Raw genomic sequence first — 14,327 nt, 5'->3', positions numbered from 1 at the left:
TCATAATGAAAGGCACATATACTATAATAAATACATCATTTTATAGCATACCTCTACACTTATATATAAAAACAAACATTTTTACATATAAAGTATGGTTCATATCATATCATCCATATATATATTGTATACAGCACAGCATATGAATATATATGTAGCATATGTGTTTCCTTCACGATATGAATTCAAGCTCAATAGCAGGGGAGACCTAGTGTAATCAGTCAAAGACAAGCATGGCGATGAGCCCAACTGATGAGGCATCTACAGCTATAGTGGTAATTACTTCAGCCTAATCAGTGTCCCCTAAAAGTCCTGAGTCAAGTTCTTCAAGAGAAACGCTGCCGTCAAAGTCTTATTTTTAGGTTGAAAAATAAGACAGCACCAGAAGCTGCAGGAGGCTGGGGCGGTGGGGTGGATGGACAAAGTGGGTTCCCTGCCACAATCTCTAGCTGCAGGCTACTTTGTGGACAGTGCTGAAGGATGAGGAAGTGGGGGCATGATGTCATTGCTACATGCAACATAAATACCAAAAAAGGAAAAAAAAAAAACACCCGAAACTATACAGAAAATAAAAAGAAGTATCTCTTCTAGAGAAAGACGGGGGGCGGGGGGGCAACTGGATTCTGGGCTGCTGGGAACCCGTTTTACTCACAATATATCACTACCAGTGTGCAGTTAAAATAGAGTAGGGGCCGTATTCCAAGGCAGCAAAGAGGAAAAATAAATCAAAAATACATCAATGATTAGAAGTTTTAAAAAAAAATCTTTCAAACACATCATTTAGGCATGACTTGTCCCCTAGGAGTCCACCCTTTGGCAAGCTTTTAGGGGCCGGGGAGGAAAACGGAAAATATTAGAGCAGGTTTGTTACATGGGGAAGAAAATGGGTAAGCAGTAGGCTCTCAGAGCTTGCTCCTTGACCCGGCAGCTGAATGTGACCTTCCTCCTGGTTGGACAGCTATGAAGAAATGGGAAGAAATGCAAAAGTTAAACTAGACTACCGCAGAATTTCCAGAAACGGGCACATGAAATGTCCACAGTCGAGATTTCTCCAGTTGGTAGGACATCAAGTGTTTAAGGTTATTGAGTGGAAGGGAATAGGGGGTTGGGGGTGGGGGGCGGTAGAAGGGGAAAAGGTGGGATGGGGAAGGAGGGTTAGGGAGCTGTGGAAAGAGGCCAGTGACTTGTCATTTGCCCTGCCCTCGGGAAGATGTATCATTCCAGGGTAAACTATTAATACTTGGTCTACCACCTTGGACAAATGATCATGTGTATCACTGCCTTCTCTGACTTGGGCTGGGCAGCAGGTAACGTGGGTTTGAAGAGATGGGAACCCACCAATGCATTATTAGCAGCTCTAGCGCTACGTGGCTCTCCCAGCTGCCACTAATGACCTTCTGGTTAAAACTTCTTTGCACCAAAACATATCTTCCCACTTTCCTCATTTGTGGGAGGTGGGGGGGGTATTCTTTTCAATAATTCATTTAATGCTGATCTCACCCCACCCCTACACACACAGACATCTGCATCCTGTCCTCTGTCCCACAGGCTACTACGACTTTTTAAATTAGGAAGAAAAATAATTTGGACAATTCCGATTGTTATTAATGATCAAAACCTCCCATCCAAGCCCCTCTGTGCGGGTGCAGAGCCCGAGAAGGAGGGTGCAGAGAGAAGGGAGGGACCCCTCCCTCCACACACAGGCTTGGTTTCTTAGAGGCAATTCGTTTGCAACAATCTGTGCCGTGCATGATGGAAAATGATATGCTTTGCTGGCTGAACTAACTTTAAGGGAAATGAAGAGAAGAAAATTATTTCAAACAATTACGTGTCTCTTCCTCCAGGATGAAGCTAAAAGCAGCAGCTATTAGCTTGCCTGGAATCAAGGGGGAAAAATACCCAGGGGCCAAATCCTTTTTTTGAGGGACTTAAAAAATCGGCTATCACATTCCCCTAAGGTGTCCTAAAAGGAACATTACCGCCTCAGAGCAAAGAGTCAGGGCAGTTTTGCTCTCACTCTTCTGCTTCTGCTCCGGCCTCCTGAGATTCTGTCCTCTACCCAGTCACCAGGAAGATCCTTTAAAGTAAAAGTGCATGACGTCATCTTCTTCCTTCAAACCTTCCAATGGCTTCCTCTTTCAGGACTCGCCATAGCCTGCAAGTTCCCGTAGGTAGACCCTGTCCTCTCTGGTCTCTCCTTGCACACCCTCCTCTTTCCTAATCCTACCAGCCCCATTGGCCTTACTGTGTCCCTCAAACTCTACCAAACTCATTCTTGCCTCTTGACCTGAGCTGTTCTCTTTCCTTGGAAGGGGTCTGGAATCACTGCCACCTCCTAGGGAGGTCTTCCTGATCCCCCCTATAAAGGCGGACTCCAACATCATTCCCTGCATCCCTGCTCGGACGCTCCTCCGTAGCCTGTTTCATTTTCTTCACAGCGCTACATCTATCTGAACTTACCTAACTGTTCATATGCTCAGCTGGTCTCCATTTGCTAGAGTGAAAGCTTCAGGAGGACTGATCTTGCCTTGTTCCCCATTCTCTTCTTAGCACCCAGAACTGAATCCCAGACAAAGAAGGTGCTTGACTGGTATGTGGCAGGTTAATCAATAAGTGGCTGGTGGGATTGTGGCCTCTCCTTGCAGTCAATGCCCCCATGGGATCAGGTTCCCTGGCCAACATCCTGTCACGGCTTAGTAGCCTCAGCATTCTTGTGCATTTCCACCCTCTCTCCACTATGAGTTTCCTGAGAAAGGAATGCAACCTTTTGCATTTGTTACTGGCTCCTCTCACCTCTTCCCTTTGAATATTGTGTCTCTCCTGCCATTAATGGTCCAAGAGATGACTGGTCAGCTGAGCTGTGCTTCTGTGTTCACAAGCAGCTGGGCATGGCTGTTGTTGAGTGCCCGCTGGAAGGGTCCTTTGGGCCAGGGAGCCTGGGGAGATTAGATGGGGAGTGGGATTTGTTCTGTGCTTTACACTTCCTTAGATGCTTATCCTGGTAGGTTGTCATAATCATAGAATTCTCAGGACCCAAGCAGCCAGAGGCTTTTGTTCTGAGAGATCAATAAAGACTCATCTTGGTAAAGTGACAGAGTTAATGGGGGGGGGCATGGCACATGGGCTAAGTCACTGGGGAAGTGGGCAGCAGAACAAGATGCCCCAAATTTGGAACTGCCTTAGGGGATTTCTAGAAAAACTGCTCCAGACCAAGGTGCGCCCATGGGCATCTGCCCAAGATTCGTCCACTTTGGGGTATGCACAGGTGCTGATTGTGTATTTACCATGCTCCCCTGTATGAGTGCAGAGAAAAAGCCTTGGCCTTGTTCAGCACATCCGGGAATATTGCTCATTCTACCCACTTTCTGTGTGTGAATAAGTATTTTATTGGGTGAGCTTATATCACTCTTTCCTTACTCCTCAGACTCAAGACCACCAACTTGCCCTTCCCTCCTTGCAAAATATACCAGAGCATGTGCCGCACTGCCTCCTGGGAGGCCTTTGGGGGAGGCAGAGCCCCTGCAGGCTGGCTGTGTGCCCTCAGCAATCTCATCCTCTCACTAAACTTGGAGCCTTCATTTCCTCTTTTATAAAATGGGATTAATAGTAGCACCCTCTGCCAATCACACAGATTGGCTACAGTGAGGACCAAAGCAAATACCCATCATAAGGAACTTTTAAAACACTAAATCACCCTAGGAAGGAAGGCCTCGTTATTACTTTTTTCCCCTAGGGTTATGAAAATGTCTATTAAGTGATGTAGCATAACTGCTGCCAAAGACCCAGCCTTCCGAAGGCAAAACCCACCATAAGCCACGGTTTCCCATACTGTCCACTTATCAAATCTCTCTTTAGAGTCCCCATTAGCAAGCTATTCTGGAAGGGGCTTGAGAAAGCTATCCCAGGAGAAAGCTATCCCAGGAGAAAGCTATCCCAGGAGAAAGCTATCCCAGGAGAAAGCTATCCCAGGAGCTACTGGGCACAAACAAGTCTACCCCAGAGGGCACCGGAGCTGTGGGGATTACCACGGGACCAATGACAGTTGAAGCTCATTGATGATGGCAAAGCTCTTTTCTTGGGTAAGTCGGAAGGTATCCCAGTTGGAAACTCTGGCCTGTAGCACCAAAGACTACAAAACCGCAAATGGAAAAAGACTCAACTCCCATTCAGGACACTGAGTCCTCAGATTCAGTTTTCCTTTCAGTCTTAGAATGGCCGTCTTTCTATTTGGCACTGGAAATCACTAGGCAAAATAATCCCTCTGACATGCCTTCATTTTCCTGCTTTTTATACATCACACTTGACTCTGTTAGACTGGACACATACATCGAGATACTGCTTTCGAGACAAGACATGAGGACTGGGCACTAGGTTTACCGGCAGGTGGTGGCGGCAGGGATTTTTCATCGTAAGTGCTAATAGAACGAGGACAGGTATTTGTCTCACGTCTCTTTAAACTGCTGGGTGAAACAAACATATTCAAGAAAACTCTTGATGTTCTGTGTTTCTCTAAAAGGAAAAGGAGAAGGGAAATGCATTTGGAGGATAGGAAGGAGAGAGGGATGAAGGGGGAAAGAAACACTACTTACGCCGTTTGCAGCCGCATTTTTTAATTCTTTTGGGATCTGTGATGTCATCGTGACAGGCCTTGCAGTAAAAAAATGCCCTGGAGAAAGAGAACGGAAAAACTGACACGTTTCATAATCCACCCAAATGAAATGAGTACCACATTTCCTCCACTATGGTGCCAAATTAATGAAACATGCCAGCACTAATTTCCTTTAATCTTCTGAAAGGTTTAGACGTTTACAGGCGGAAATGTTTGTTGCAAGATCACTTATTTCAAACACAGGACTCTGCAATTTGAGTTAGTGCTTCTTTTAATAAACTCTCATTTGAAAAGGAAGTCGGGGGGAAGGTTGGTGATATGACACGCTGAGCCTGCTTGCTTATCTTTCCTTTCTGAAAACAGCATCCAATGCCACTCCTCGGGGCACACAGGAAACCAGTCCCGGACCCTTGGCGAGGACACTGCACAGACCTCTGGGGTCCTTGAGGTCCTGTCAAATATATATTAAAAGGTACAGAACGATGGCGTTCCTCAATCAAATTAACATATTAACCTTGTCACTTTGAAAGCACCTTTTCTCATCAACCACAGAGTGCGAGAGAGAGAGTGCTGTGGTGGGGGTGGCAGAAAGAAAATCTAGGAATCAAGCAATTCCTCTGGGATTTCACAGCCGTTATTTACTCCAAAGCAGGCTTGTCCAACTCCTATAACATCCAGCTGGTAAATGAAGTGGTAAATGAAGGTTCTCTTCTCACTGTCTAACAAATGCTCAGCTGACCAGCTGAATGGGTGGGCAGAGGGTACTGGGATGGGGTGGGGAGGAGGAGACCCAGAGGAGTCAGTCAAAAAGAAAATTCCCTGAGCTAAATTGGAGCATCCTTTTGCTATATAGCTTGTTGGCTATGATAGCGCCATTCGGGAGGAGAAAACCATGATCATTCAAGTACTGTCTAAAATGCACAGCACCTGAAAGAATGGCACTGGACGAGCAGACTGTTTCAGTACTAAGGAGGTGATAATAGTCATTGGAATACCAAGCTTCCATCAACGGATGAAAGCTTGGTAATGGATAAACAAATGTCGTATATGCACACAATGGAATAGTACTCAACTGTACAAGGGAATGAAATTCTGATATGAGCTACAAGACAGACAAACTTTGACTATATCATGTCAAGTGAAGTTAGCCAAACATAAAAAGCAAACACTTTATGATTTCACTTATATGGAATAATTAGAATACGCAAACTCATAAAATTAGAATACTGGTTACCAGGGGCAAGGTTGGGCAATGAAGAGTTAATGCCAAATGGGTAGAGAATTTCTGTTTAGAGTGATGGAAAAGTTTGGTAATGAATGCTGCTGATGGTAGCATATCATGATAAATGTAACTGGTACCACTGAATTATATATTAGAAAATGGCTAAAATGAGAAATTTTGTGTTTTATACACATTTATGTGTGTGTGTATGTTACCACAGTAAAATTTTTAAGAAATCAAATCATAGCACTGTAAACACAAAGAATGAACCCTAATGCAAACTATGGACTCCAGTGAATTATATAATTACAATATCGGTTCATCAATCATAACAAAGGTGCCACACTAATGACAAATATTAATAACAGGAAAGTGGGATATATAGGAACCCTGTACCCTCTACATGATTTTTCTATAAGTCTCCAACTGTTTAAAAAATACAAATTTAAAAAATCCTATGGGTCCCCTCACAGAAGCTTTGAGTAACCACCAAGAATTGGCAGAAACCTCTTTCTCAGGGCTCCAGAAAACAGTTAAAGACTGCAGTAACAGACAGCACCAGATGGAGAGTAAGGCTACTTAAAAGCATCAGGACCTCTTGGCACCCTAGCAGGACCCTTGCCCACACCTCACTGGCTCAGCATGGAACCAGCCTGTGCTCCTCATGTGGATTCTGGTCCTGGTTCTGGAGGGGACAGAGTGACCCTGTGCACATAACAGACGTGTATATGTCTGGCCCAGTTTGCCTGGTGGGGGCTTGAGGGACCCACTGTTCCAGAAACAGCCCTGCATGCAGAAGGTAGCTCACCAAGCCCTCCTAATGAATGCTGTGGGAGAGCAGTGAAGTCAGGCTGCCTGGAACAAGGGATTGCTGGCTGTAGGACATACTGTGCAGTGCCCAGGACCATGAGGAAACTGCTTCCTAGGGAAGAGGGGTGGTTCCGAAACATGTAAACAGGGGAATTCCTAGGACCACCCAAGCAGAACAAGACAAGATGCAGGAGCAGAAAGGATCAAGGAGACCCCCTACCCTTTGGTCTAGAGTTATTCACTAAACTCACTGCAATGACAAACCCTGAAGGAGAGCATTTGCACAGGTCAGTCTGAAAAGACGGGGAAAAACGTTTTCTTTTTCCCCTTTTCTGACTAGTTCCTACTACCATTCAAGGAAAGCTCGGCCATAACAATTGCTGGATATAAGCTTAAGGACCAGAAGCCTTAGAGTCTAAATTCCAAATGATACACTGAAATATCAAAGTACCCAGGTTTCTACAAAAATATAAAGAAAGAGGAGGCAAGGGCTCAGACAAAAAAAACAATAAAGCATTGGAAACTATCCCTAAGAAGCAGACCTGGAACATTCTAGACAAAGGCTTTAAAAAATAAGGTCCTCAGTATGCTTAAGGAGCTCAAGGAAGACATGGACAAAGAACTAAAGGAAAACAAGAAAATGACTGTTGGATATAAAGAGAATATCAACAGAGAGTTGATAATCATGAAAAGGAATGAAACAGCTGAATAGCATAGCAACAGAAATTAAAAATTCCCTAGAAAGGTTCAACAGAGGACTGAAGCTGGAAAAAATCTGGTGAACTTGAATATAAGAAAATTGATATCATTCAGTCTGAGGAGAAGAAGAAAAAGACAATAAAGGTGAACAGAGCCTGGGGCACCTGTGAGGCACCATCAAGCATACCAATATATGCACTGTCGGGGTCCCAGAAGGAGAGGAGAGACAAAGTGGCAGTGCGCATACTCAAAGAAATCATAGCTAAACACTCCCCAAATTTAACAAAATGCATGAATCTACAGATCCAAAAAACTCAATGAACTCCAAACAGGGCACAAACAGACAGGCCCAGACCAGACCATGTTATGATCAAACTGTCAAATAGCAAAGATAGAGAGTTCTGGAAGCCAGAAGAGAGAATGATAAAGTTACATCTGAGGGAACTTCAATAAGATTAAGTGCCAATTTCTTAATGGAAATCATGAAGGCAAAAAAGCAGTGGAAAGTCATATTTAAAGTGCCAAAAGCACAAAATTGCCAAGAATTTTGTATCCAGCAAAACTGTCTTTCAAAAATGAAGGCAAGATTGGGACATTCCAAGATAAACAAAAGCTGAGGGACTTGCATTACCACTAGCCTCACCATACAAGAAATGCTAAAGGGAGTTCTGCAACTTGAAAGCAAAGGGCACTAGACAATTGACTGAAGTCACATGAAGAAATAAAGATTTCTGATAAAGATAATGAAATGGGTAAATATAAATACCTTTATTACTGAATTTTTGGTTTATAACTCAACTTTTTGCTTCATACAGGATGTAAAATGCAAACGCATAAAATGTAATGGCAAATCAGTATTTGGACTCATCATGCATAACTATGTAACTTGTGACAAAAATCACATGAAGATTGGGGGGAGGGAGGGGTATGGAAACATGGTTGGCATATATTAACGAAGACGGTATCAAAGCAAACAAGACTGTTGGAGATGCAGGGTGGTAAATTTAAGCCCTATGGAACTATAAAGAAAATATTGGAGAAAATGTGAGCTCACAGAGAAAGAAACTATAGTACAGGTTGCTGGGGGGAGGGGGGAGCAGGAAGGGGGGGTTAACGTGCAACGGGTGCCGAGTTTTTGTTTGGGGAGATGAGAAAGCTTTAGCAATGGAAGGTGTTGAGGGTACCAGGATGTGAATGTTAGTCCTACTGAAATGGTATGCTTGGGAGTGGTTGAGATGGGAATGTTTAGGTTGCATAAATTTTTAGAAAAAGAACAGCTGAAGAGATAATGACAATTAAATGCAATACATGATCCTGGATGGGGGGAGAAAAAGGTCAAAATGACATTATTAGATCATGTGAAAAACTGGAACGCAGATTGTAAGCTTTATATCAATGCTAAATTTCTTGACCTTGATAACTGCACTTAAGGTGGTTACATAAGTGAATATCCTTGTTCTTAGGAAATGTACATGAATGACAGTATTATGGGTTCAAGGAGCATGGTGTAAACAACCTACACTCAAGTGTTTAAAAATGGATTAAATAGACGGACAGGTAGATGGATAGAACGGATAGAATAATATGGCCAGTGTAGCAAAGCGTTAAATTTGACGGATCTGGATACCTGTTAAGGGTATGCTGGAGCTCTCTGTATAGGGTTCGTACTATTTTGTAAACTATCTGGTAAGTTCAGAAGTATTATGAAATAAAAAATTTATTATTATTCTTTTAATTCATTGGAATGACCTTATGACCTTCTGGACAGGACTAAAATTCCTGGCTTAGTGCCTTCACTACTCCCAACATGAATCTGAGTGCCAGAGATAAACACGGTTTTTCCTTGATGAGCAGCTAAAGAAAAGCAATTCTTGACTACTTTACTCCTACTTGTTTCTTTTTATGTTTTTCACAGGACTTGCAGTTATGAGTGACACCGGTTGGACACCAGTATTAAGACTTTTCAATCTGGTTAAGATCACGGAGCTCTTATAGCCAAAGTCTCGGGGACTCAGTGTTCTCCTCTGTGAACTGAGGAGGTTGTCGCGACCTGCCCAGTCATCTCAGGAGGGAACCTGGCTGGCCCAGGGCTTCTGAATCCCTGCCCAGTGCTCTTTCTGCCATAACAGCTCTTAACGCCAGCTCTCAATCGTGTTAAAACAAAAAAGGTAGCAGAATGTGCGATGTGGGTATGAAAGCTTTCATAGGTGACCTGTCTTGAAAGGGAAACGACATGAAAGGAGAAAGCATCTGAGATGGGGACAACAATTTTGCTTCCACTTCCCTTTGGTCTTTTTCTCCCTATTTGATGCTCCTCCACATAATAATCATAGCAATGATAATAACAGCTAATATTTATAGAGCATGGACTATAGGCAAGGCATTTTCAAAGCATTTATCAGCATCAACTTATCTAATCCTCAAACAACTCTTTAAAGGAGGTATGATTATATCTTTGCCTTACAGATAAAGAAAAGGAAGTACAGAGAAGTTAAGCAAACTACCCAAGTTCACACAGCTAAGGATGGCAAAGCCAGGATTCAAATCCACAGTCTGGCACCAGAGCCTAACATCCCCATACTAAATAGACTGTTTGACAGGTAACACGCAATTACCTCATAAATTAACATTATATCCTTAAAGTGAAATTCCCACAGAGGCCAAATAGGTGAGGCTAGTGAGTGAAATGGCCCTGGTGGGGGCATGGGGGCAGAGCTGGTGACCTGAAAACATGTCCTTCACCTAGAAGGGAATGTCTAAACTCATTTTTGCCAAGTGGCACTTCCCTGAAAGCACCATTCCTTCCTGATCTCTGCCTCTGCTGTGCTCAAATGACACAATCCCTACCTTACTTCACACCTGCACCTAAGTATCTCAGTGCTTCTGGGGAAAATGCATCCGCAATGACTGATCTCATGGATTTTCAGACTCTATTCATTCTCCTACTGCTTGCTTTCCCGCTCTCCAAAGCAGCCATTTCTTACCTTCCCTTCTCTTTGTTCTCCCTTTCCACTTCCTCTACCAGCTGTTCCCAGCCATTCCACAAGCAGCCTTCAGCTGGTGACTTGCCTCACACATTATCAACAAAGCAGAGGTTCTTATGACCTTCCTCATAATCCCTAGCGACTTCTACTCACTGGCTGCCTCTGTGCCCATCCTCTCCATCTGGCCTCCTACCCCTACGGATGAAGTGTCCCTGAACCCATCAAAGGCCCACCCTCCAATTATGCTTGGAACCTTCTCTTTCCAGGCCTCCCAAGGCGGTGCTTCTGCAGATACAGCCTCTCTGCTGCACCCTGAACGTGTTCCCTCCACGGGACATTTTCCCTACATGTCCCCTCCACCTTTCTGATCCTTGCTTGATGGATTCTTCCACATCCTCTATCTCTGCTTAAATGTCGCCATCAGCACAGGCTTCACCTTACCCAGCCTAAATCAGTGACCCAGGTCCATGAATTATTTCCACCATGAAGAAGTAAAACTGTAATTTCCTCCCCTTCTAGAACATGAACCCCATGAGAGCCGAGTCCCCCTTCCCTTATTCACCACTGTATCTCCACCACTTAGAATAGAATCTCCTATGCAGTAAGAGACCTATAGATGTTTGCAGAATGAATGACTCAATGAATGAATGAGCATGAGAATGCTGCCCAGTACTGTTGGATTTATCAATTTCTCAGGATAAACCATGGATTTTTATATAAAAGCTCATGAGTTTGTTTTTTTTTTAATTTCGGCAACTACTTCATTTTCAAGTGAGTCAAAAGAATCGTGGCTGAGAGCCATATTTAGTTGATGAACGAACAGTTTATAAATCCTGTAAGAATGACTGTGCTCCAAGGTTATTTATAAGGAAAATATTTAGTTGCAGCAAGTAAAGGACAGGTTTCTGAAAGCCCAACCCAAGGTGACCTTTTTAAGGCTGGAATTGAATGGCTTTGCTCCTTTTTTCCTAAAACACTGCAACTGAAACTTTTATGGGCCAGAAGCCATTCACTTCTTTCATTGCTTTTTTCAGAGGAGGGTGTACACTCAATACTAGATCATCATAATATACTTTTCCATTTTTACAAAACTTGTTTAGTTTCATTCAAACCTTTGATGTCCTTTCTGTCGTTTTCTACAGTCTTCATCTATTTGAAATCCCTTAACTGACAGTAGTTGCCCTGACATATCACATACCATGGAAAATTACAGGCTGGTGCTGCAGCTAACTGTGTCAGCATGTATTTGTGAATATCATAAAGCACCGAAACGAGACATATTGCACTCCCTAATATCGGAGGTAATTTGTTTGTTGGACTGCCTCGTATTCGTGACATTCATTAGTGAGAAATGCAATAGGAAATAGAATTACACAAATGGGAGCTTCGTGTTATATTTGCTATCTGGGAGGTACACTTGATATATGTGGCCACTGTGCTTCTCAGCCTCCTGTTTCTGTGCTGAGATGCTGCTGCGAGCTTTTATGTCTCACAACCTTCCCTTCCAGAGGACCTGGGGCGGGGCGGGGGGGCGGAATTCAACCCCATGTACCACCACTCAGGGCAACCCAGCTCTGGGGTACCCCTGAAGGACAGTGAGGTTCCAAGAACTGGAGAGGGAGATGCTCCTATTCTGCAACTGAGTGACAGCAATCTTTCCCTGTTTTGCAGAAATAAAACTAAGTCATTCCATATTGCCCGTTTTAAGGATTTTTTTTTTTTTGGGCTCCTCCTCCCCATTTTCCTTTCTTTGGAAATCTTCTGTAATGGCTATGGTTGGTTTGCTACAGTGGGTAAGGAAGAAGAAAGTAATGGGGATCGGCTGCCAAGTATCAGTTCTGTGCTTTGGAACCAGACTGCCCAATCCTGAATCCTGGCTTTCCCACTTACCGGCAGAGTTAATGTCGGCAGGAAACTGTGCCTCAGTTTCCTCAAATGCAAAATGGAGAGAGAGCAATACTACCTATGTCAGGGTTGTTGTGAGTATTAAATGAGTCAACAGGTCTGGAGCAGCTAGCACCCAGGGCAGTGCTGGCATGGACTTGACCTGGCAAAAAAGTATCAGTGCTAGCATCATTCGGTTCTGGAAAAGGAAAGATCCGTCCCAGATCAGGCTTTGCCACTTGTTTATATGCTACTCGGCCTTGGGCAAACCATTAATCTCAATTTTTCAGATGAGAAAGCCAAAGCCCTGAGTGTTTAAGGAAACTTACCTTACAGGGTAATTCTGAGGAGTAACAATAAAGAACATAGGTGCCTGGTTCTGAGTAGGAACTCATCAAATGAACACTATAAAGAGGATTATGTAATCAGCTATATACTCTTACAATGAATTATTCATTTTAAAGACTTCATGTAACCTAATTGCTGAGCACGGTGACCCCTATGACCATTTGAGTCACATTTTCTGCTAGTAAATTTTTCCAAGTTTATAAGATAAAACTTAATGTAATAACATCCCGTGGTGCACTGCGAGGAGCATTATGATCCCCTAGGCTGCCTGAACAGTTAGAGATACTAATAAAAGTGTCATAAAACACTGAGGCCAGTGAAATCTTGGGTTATACCTAAAAAGGCATAATAATTGAGTCTCAATTACCTAAAAGAAGTATCACCGGTTTATTATTTCACCTGAAAGTAATCCAAGCTTTTTGAAAATCCATTTGGGTTAATCTGGTACCTACAGTAGAAAACTGACAACTTTTGGGGAAATCTGCCCAGATAGTATCACATTATGCAGCCCAGACAAGGAGTCACTTGTCCCATGTTACATTGTTTTGGATCATCAAGAAATAAGACCAACTTGAGAAGTCACATCTGTTCTTTGGGCCTCAGTTCCTCATTTTTGCAAATGAGCACTAAATAGGCCCTCCTAGTTCTAAAATTTTATTCTTCTTACCCAAAGATATGGAATTGATTAAGTGAAAAGGAGGCATGGGAGCACCTGAGAGTACCATCTCCTGTTCCTGAGACTTGGCACCATTTGATACTCATCGATATGTTATGAAGTTTTGGGGATGGATCCCTGTACACTTGGAAAAATGCCTTCTGTAATAGGTCAAGATGACGTCCTAGCTGGGCCAGAGAAGATAGCAGGTGAAAATAAATCATTCTTACCTTTTAACTTCTTTGGCATCACTTGCGATGAAAAATCCTAAAGTACCTTCTTGGATCTTAAGATGGTTTCCAGGATTAATTAATATACTGCTCAGTGAACAAAAACAAACAAAGAAGACACATTTGTGAAGTTGTGTTCTGAATAAAACCTAAAAGACTATGCCATATTATTTTATTTTATAGGGGGCCCACTAGACTAACGCTCACCCCAAAGATTCTGCTGAGAGCCTGATGTCCACTGTCCCACACATTTAATTGGAAAATGCCATCATCAAGTTCTACTGGTTGATTCTCAAGTTGGGAGACTCTCAGTGGAGGAAATCAAAGCAAATCGAGGTCCCTAGGTTTTTAGGGCTGGGTTTGTATAATGGAGCAGTCCGGCCACAATTCTGGGCAGCTGATCCCAAAACACAGTTTCTAATAATGTATTTCCTTAGAACCTGGTGGTCAATGTTGCAGTGTTATTGATCTAATAAAGCTATTGCTACACCAATTTTTCTTTAGAGGACAGAGTGTAATGGGACCCCTATATGCATACAGAAACATACGTGTATACACGCCACATATTACTTCAGGGAATGGTACAGGACACCCACAACCAATGCAGAAGGAACCAGATATCTGCAAAACATCCATAAGGACATGGAGGTAGATTCCATGTACAAGTTACATAGGAAGAATTAGATCCACCCTAACAGTGAAAAAGGAAAATGTCACCACTTGGAAGTACTTAATGATTTCAGTCTGCTGTTTACAAAATGTATGATGACATTTGAAAGAGGTGTGTGCCTGGTCCTTCTTGACTGTAGCAAGGCACGGTTAGAAAAGAAACTCAAATTACCCCTAAGACAATCTCCCCTGCAGGGAAATATGAGCCTAAACCCAC

At 43.0% G+C, this 14,327-nt stretch overlaps 1 protein-coding gene across 9 annotated transcripts in view; it reads right to left on the bottom strand.

The window, feature by feature from the left end:
- KCNMA1 (potassium calcium-activated channel subfamily M alpha 1) overlaps nt 1-14,327 on the bottom strand; it is a 767,272-nt gene that overhangs the window by 121,606 nt on the left and 631,339 nt on the right. For 7 of the 9 annotated variants that reach the window (XM_077124801.1, XM_077124800.1, XM_077124803.1 and 4 more), the window contains 2 exons: nt 13,442-13,528; nt 4,590-4,666 (listed from right to left, as the gene is read on the bottom strand). In XM_077124801.1, coding sequence (XP_076980916.1) covers nt 4,590-4,666; nt 13,442-13,528 — 164 coding nt within the window. Of the gene's footprint in view, nt 1-652; nt 662-689; nt 4,510-4,589; nt 4,667-13,441; nt 13,529-14,327 lie in introns of those variants that run through there. The other 2 variants (XM_077124802.1, XM_077124798.1) reach the window with 2 other exon arrangements.

The sequence above is a fragment of the Tamandua tetradactyla genome, chromosome 13, assembly GCF_023851605.1.
Source record: "Tamandua tetradactyla isolate mTamTet1 chromosome 13, mTamTet1.pri, whole genome shotgun sequence".
NCBI classification, from domain to species: domain Eukaryota; kingdom Metazoa; phylum Chordata; class Mammalia; order Pilosa; family Myrmecophagidae; genus Tamandua; species Tamandua tetradactyla.
This window is presented reverse-complemented; position numbering and strand designations above follow the sequence as displayed.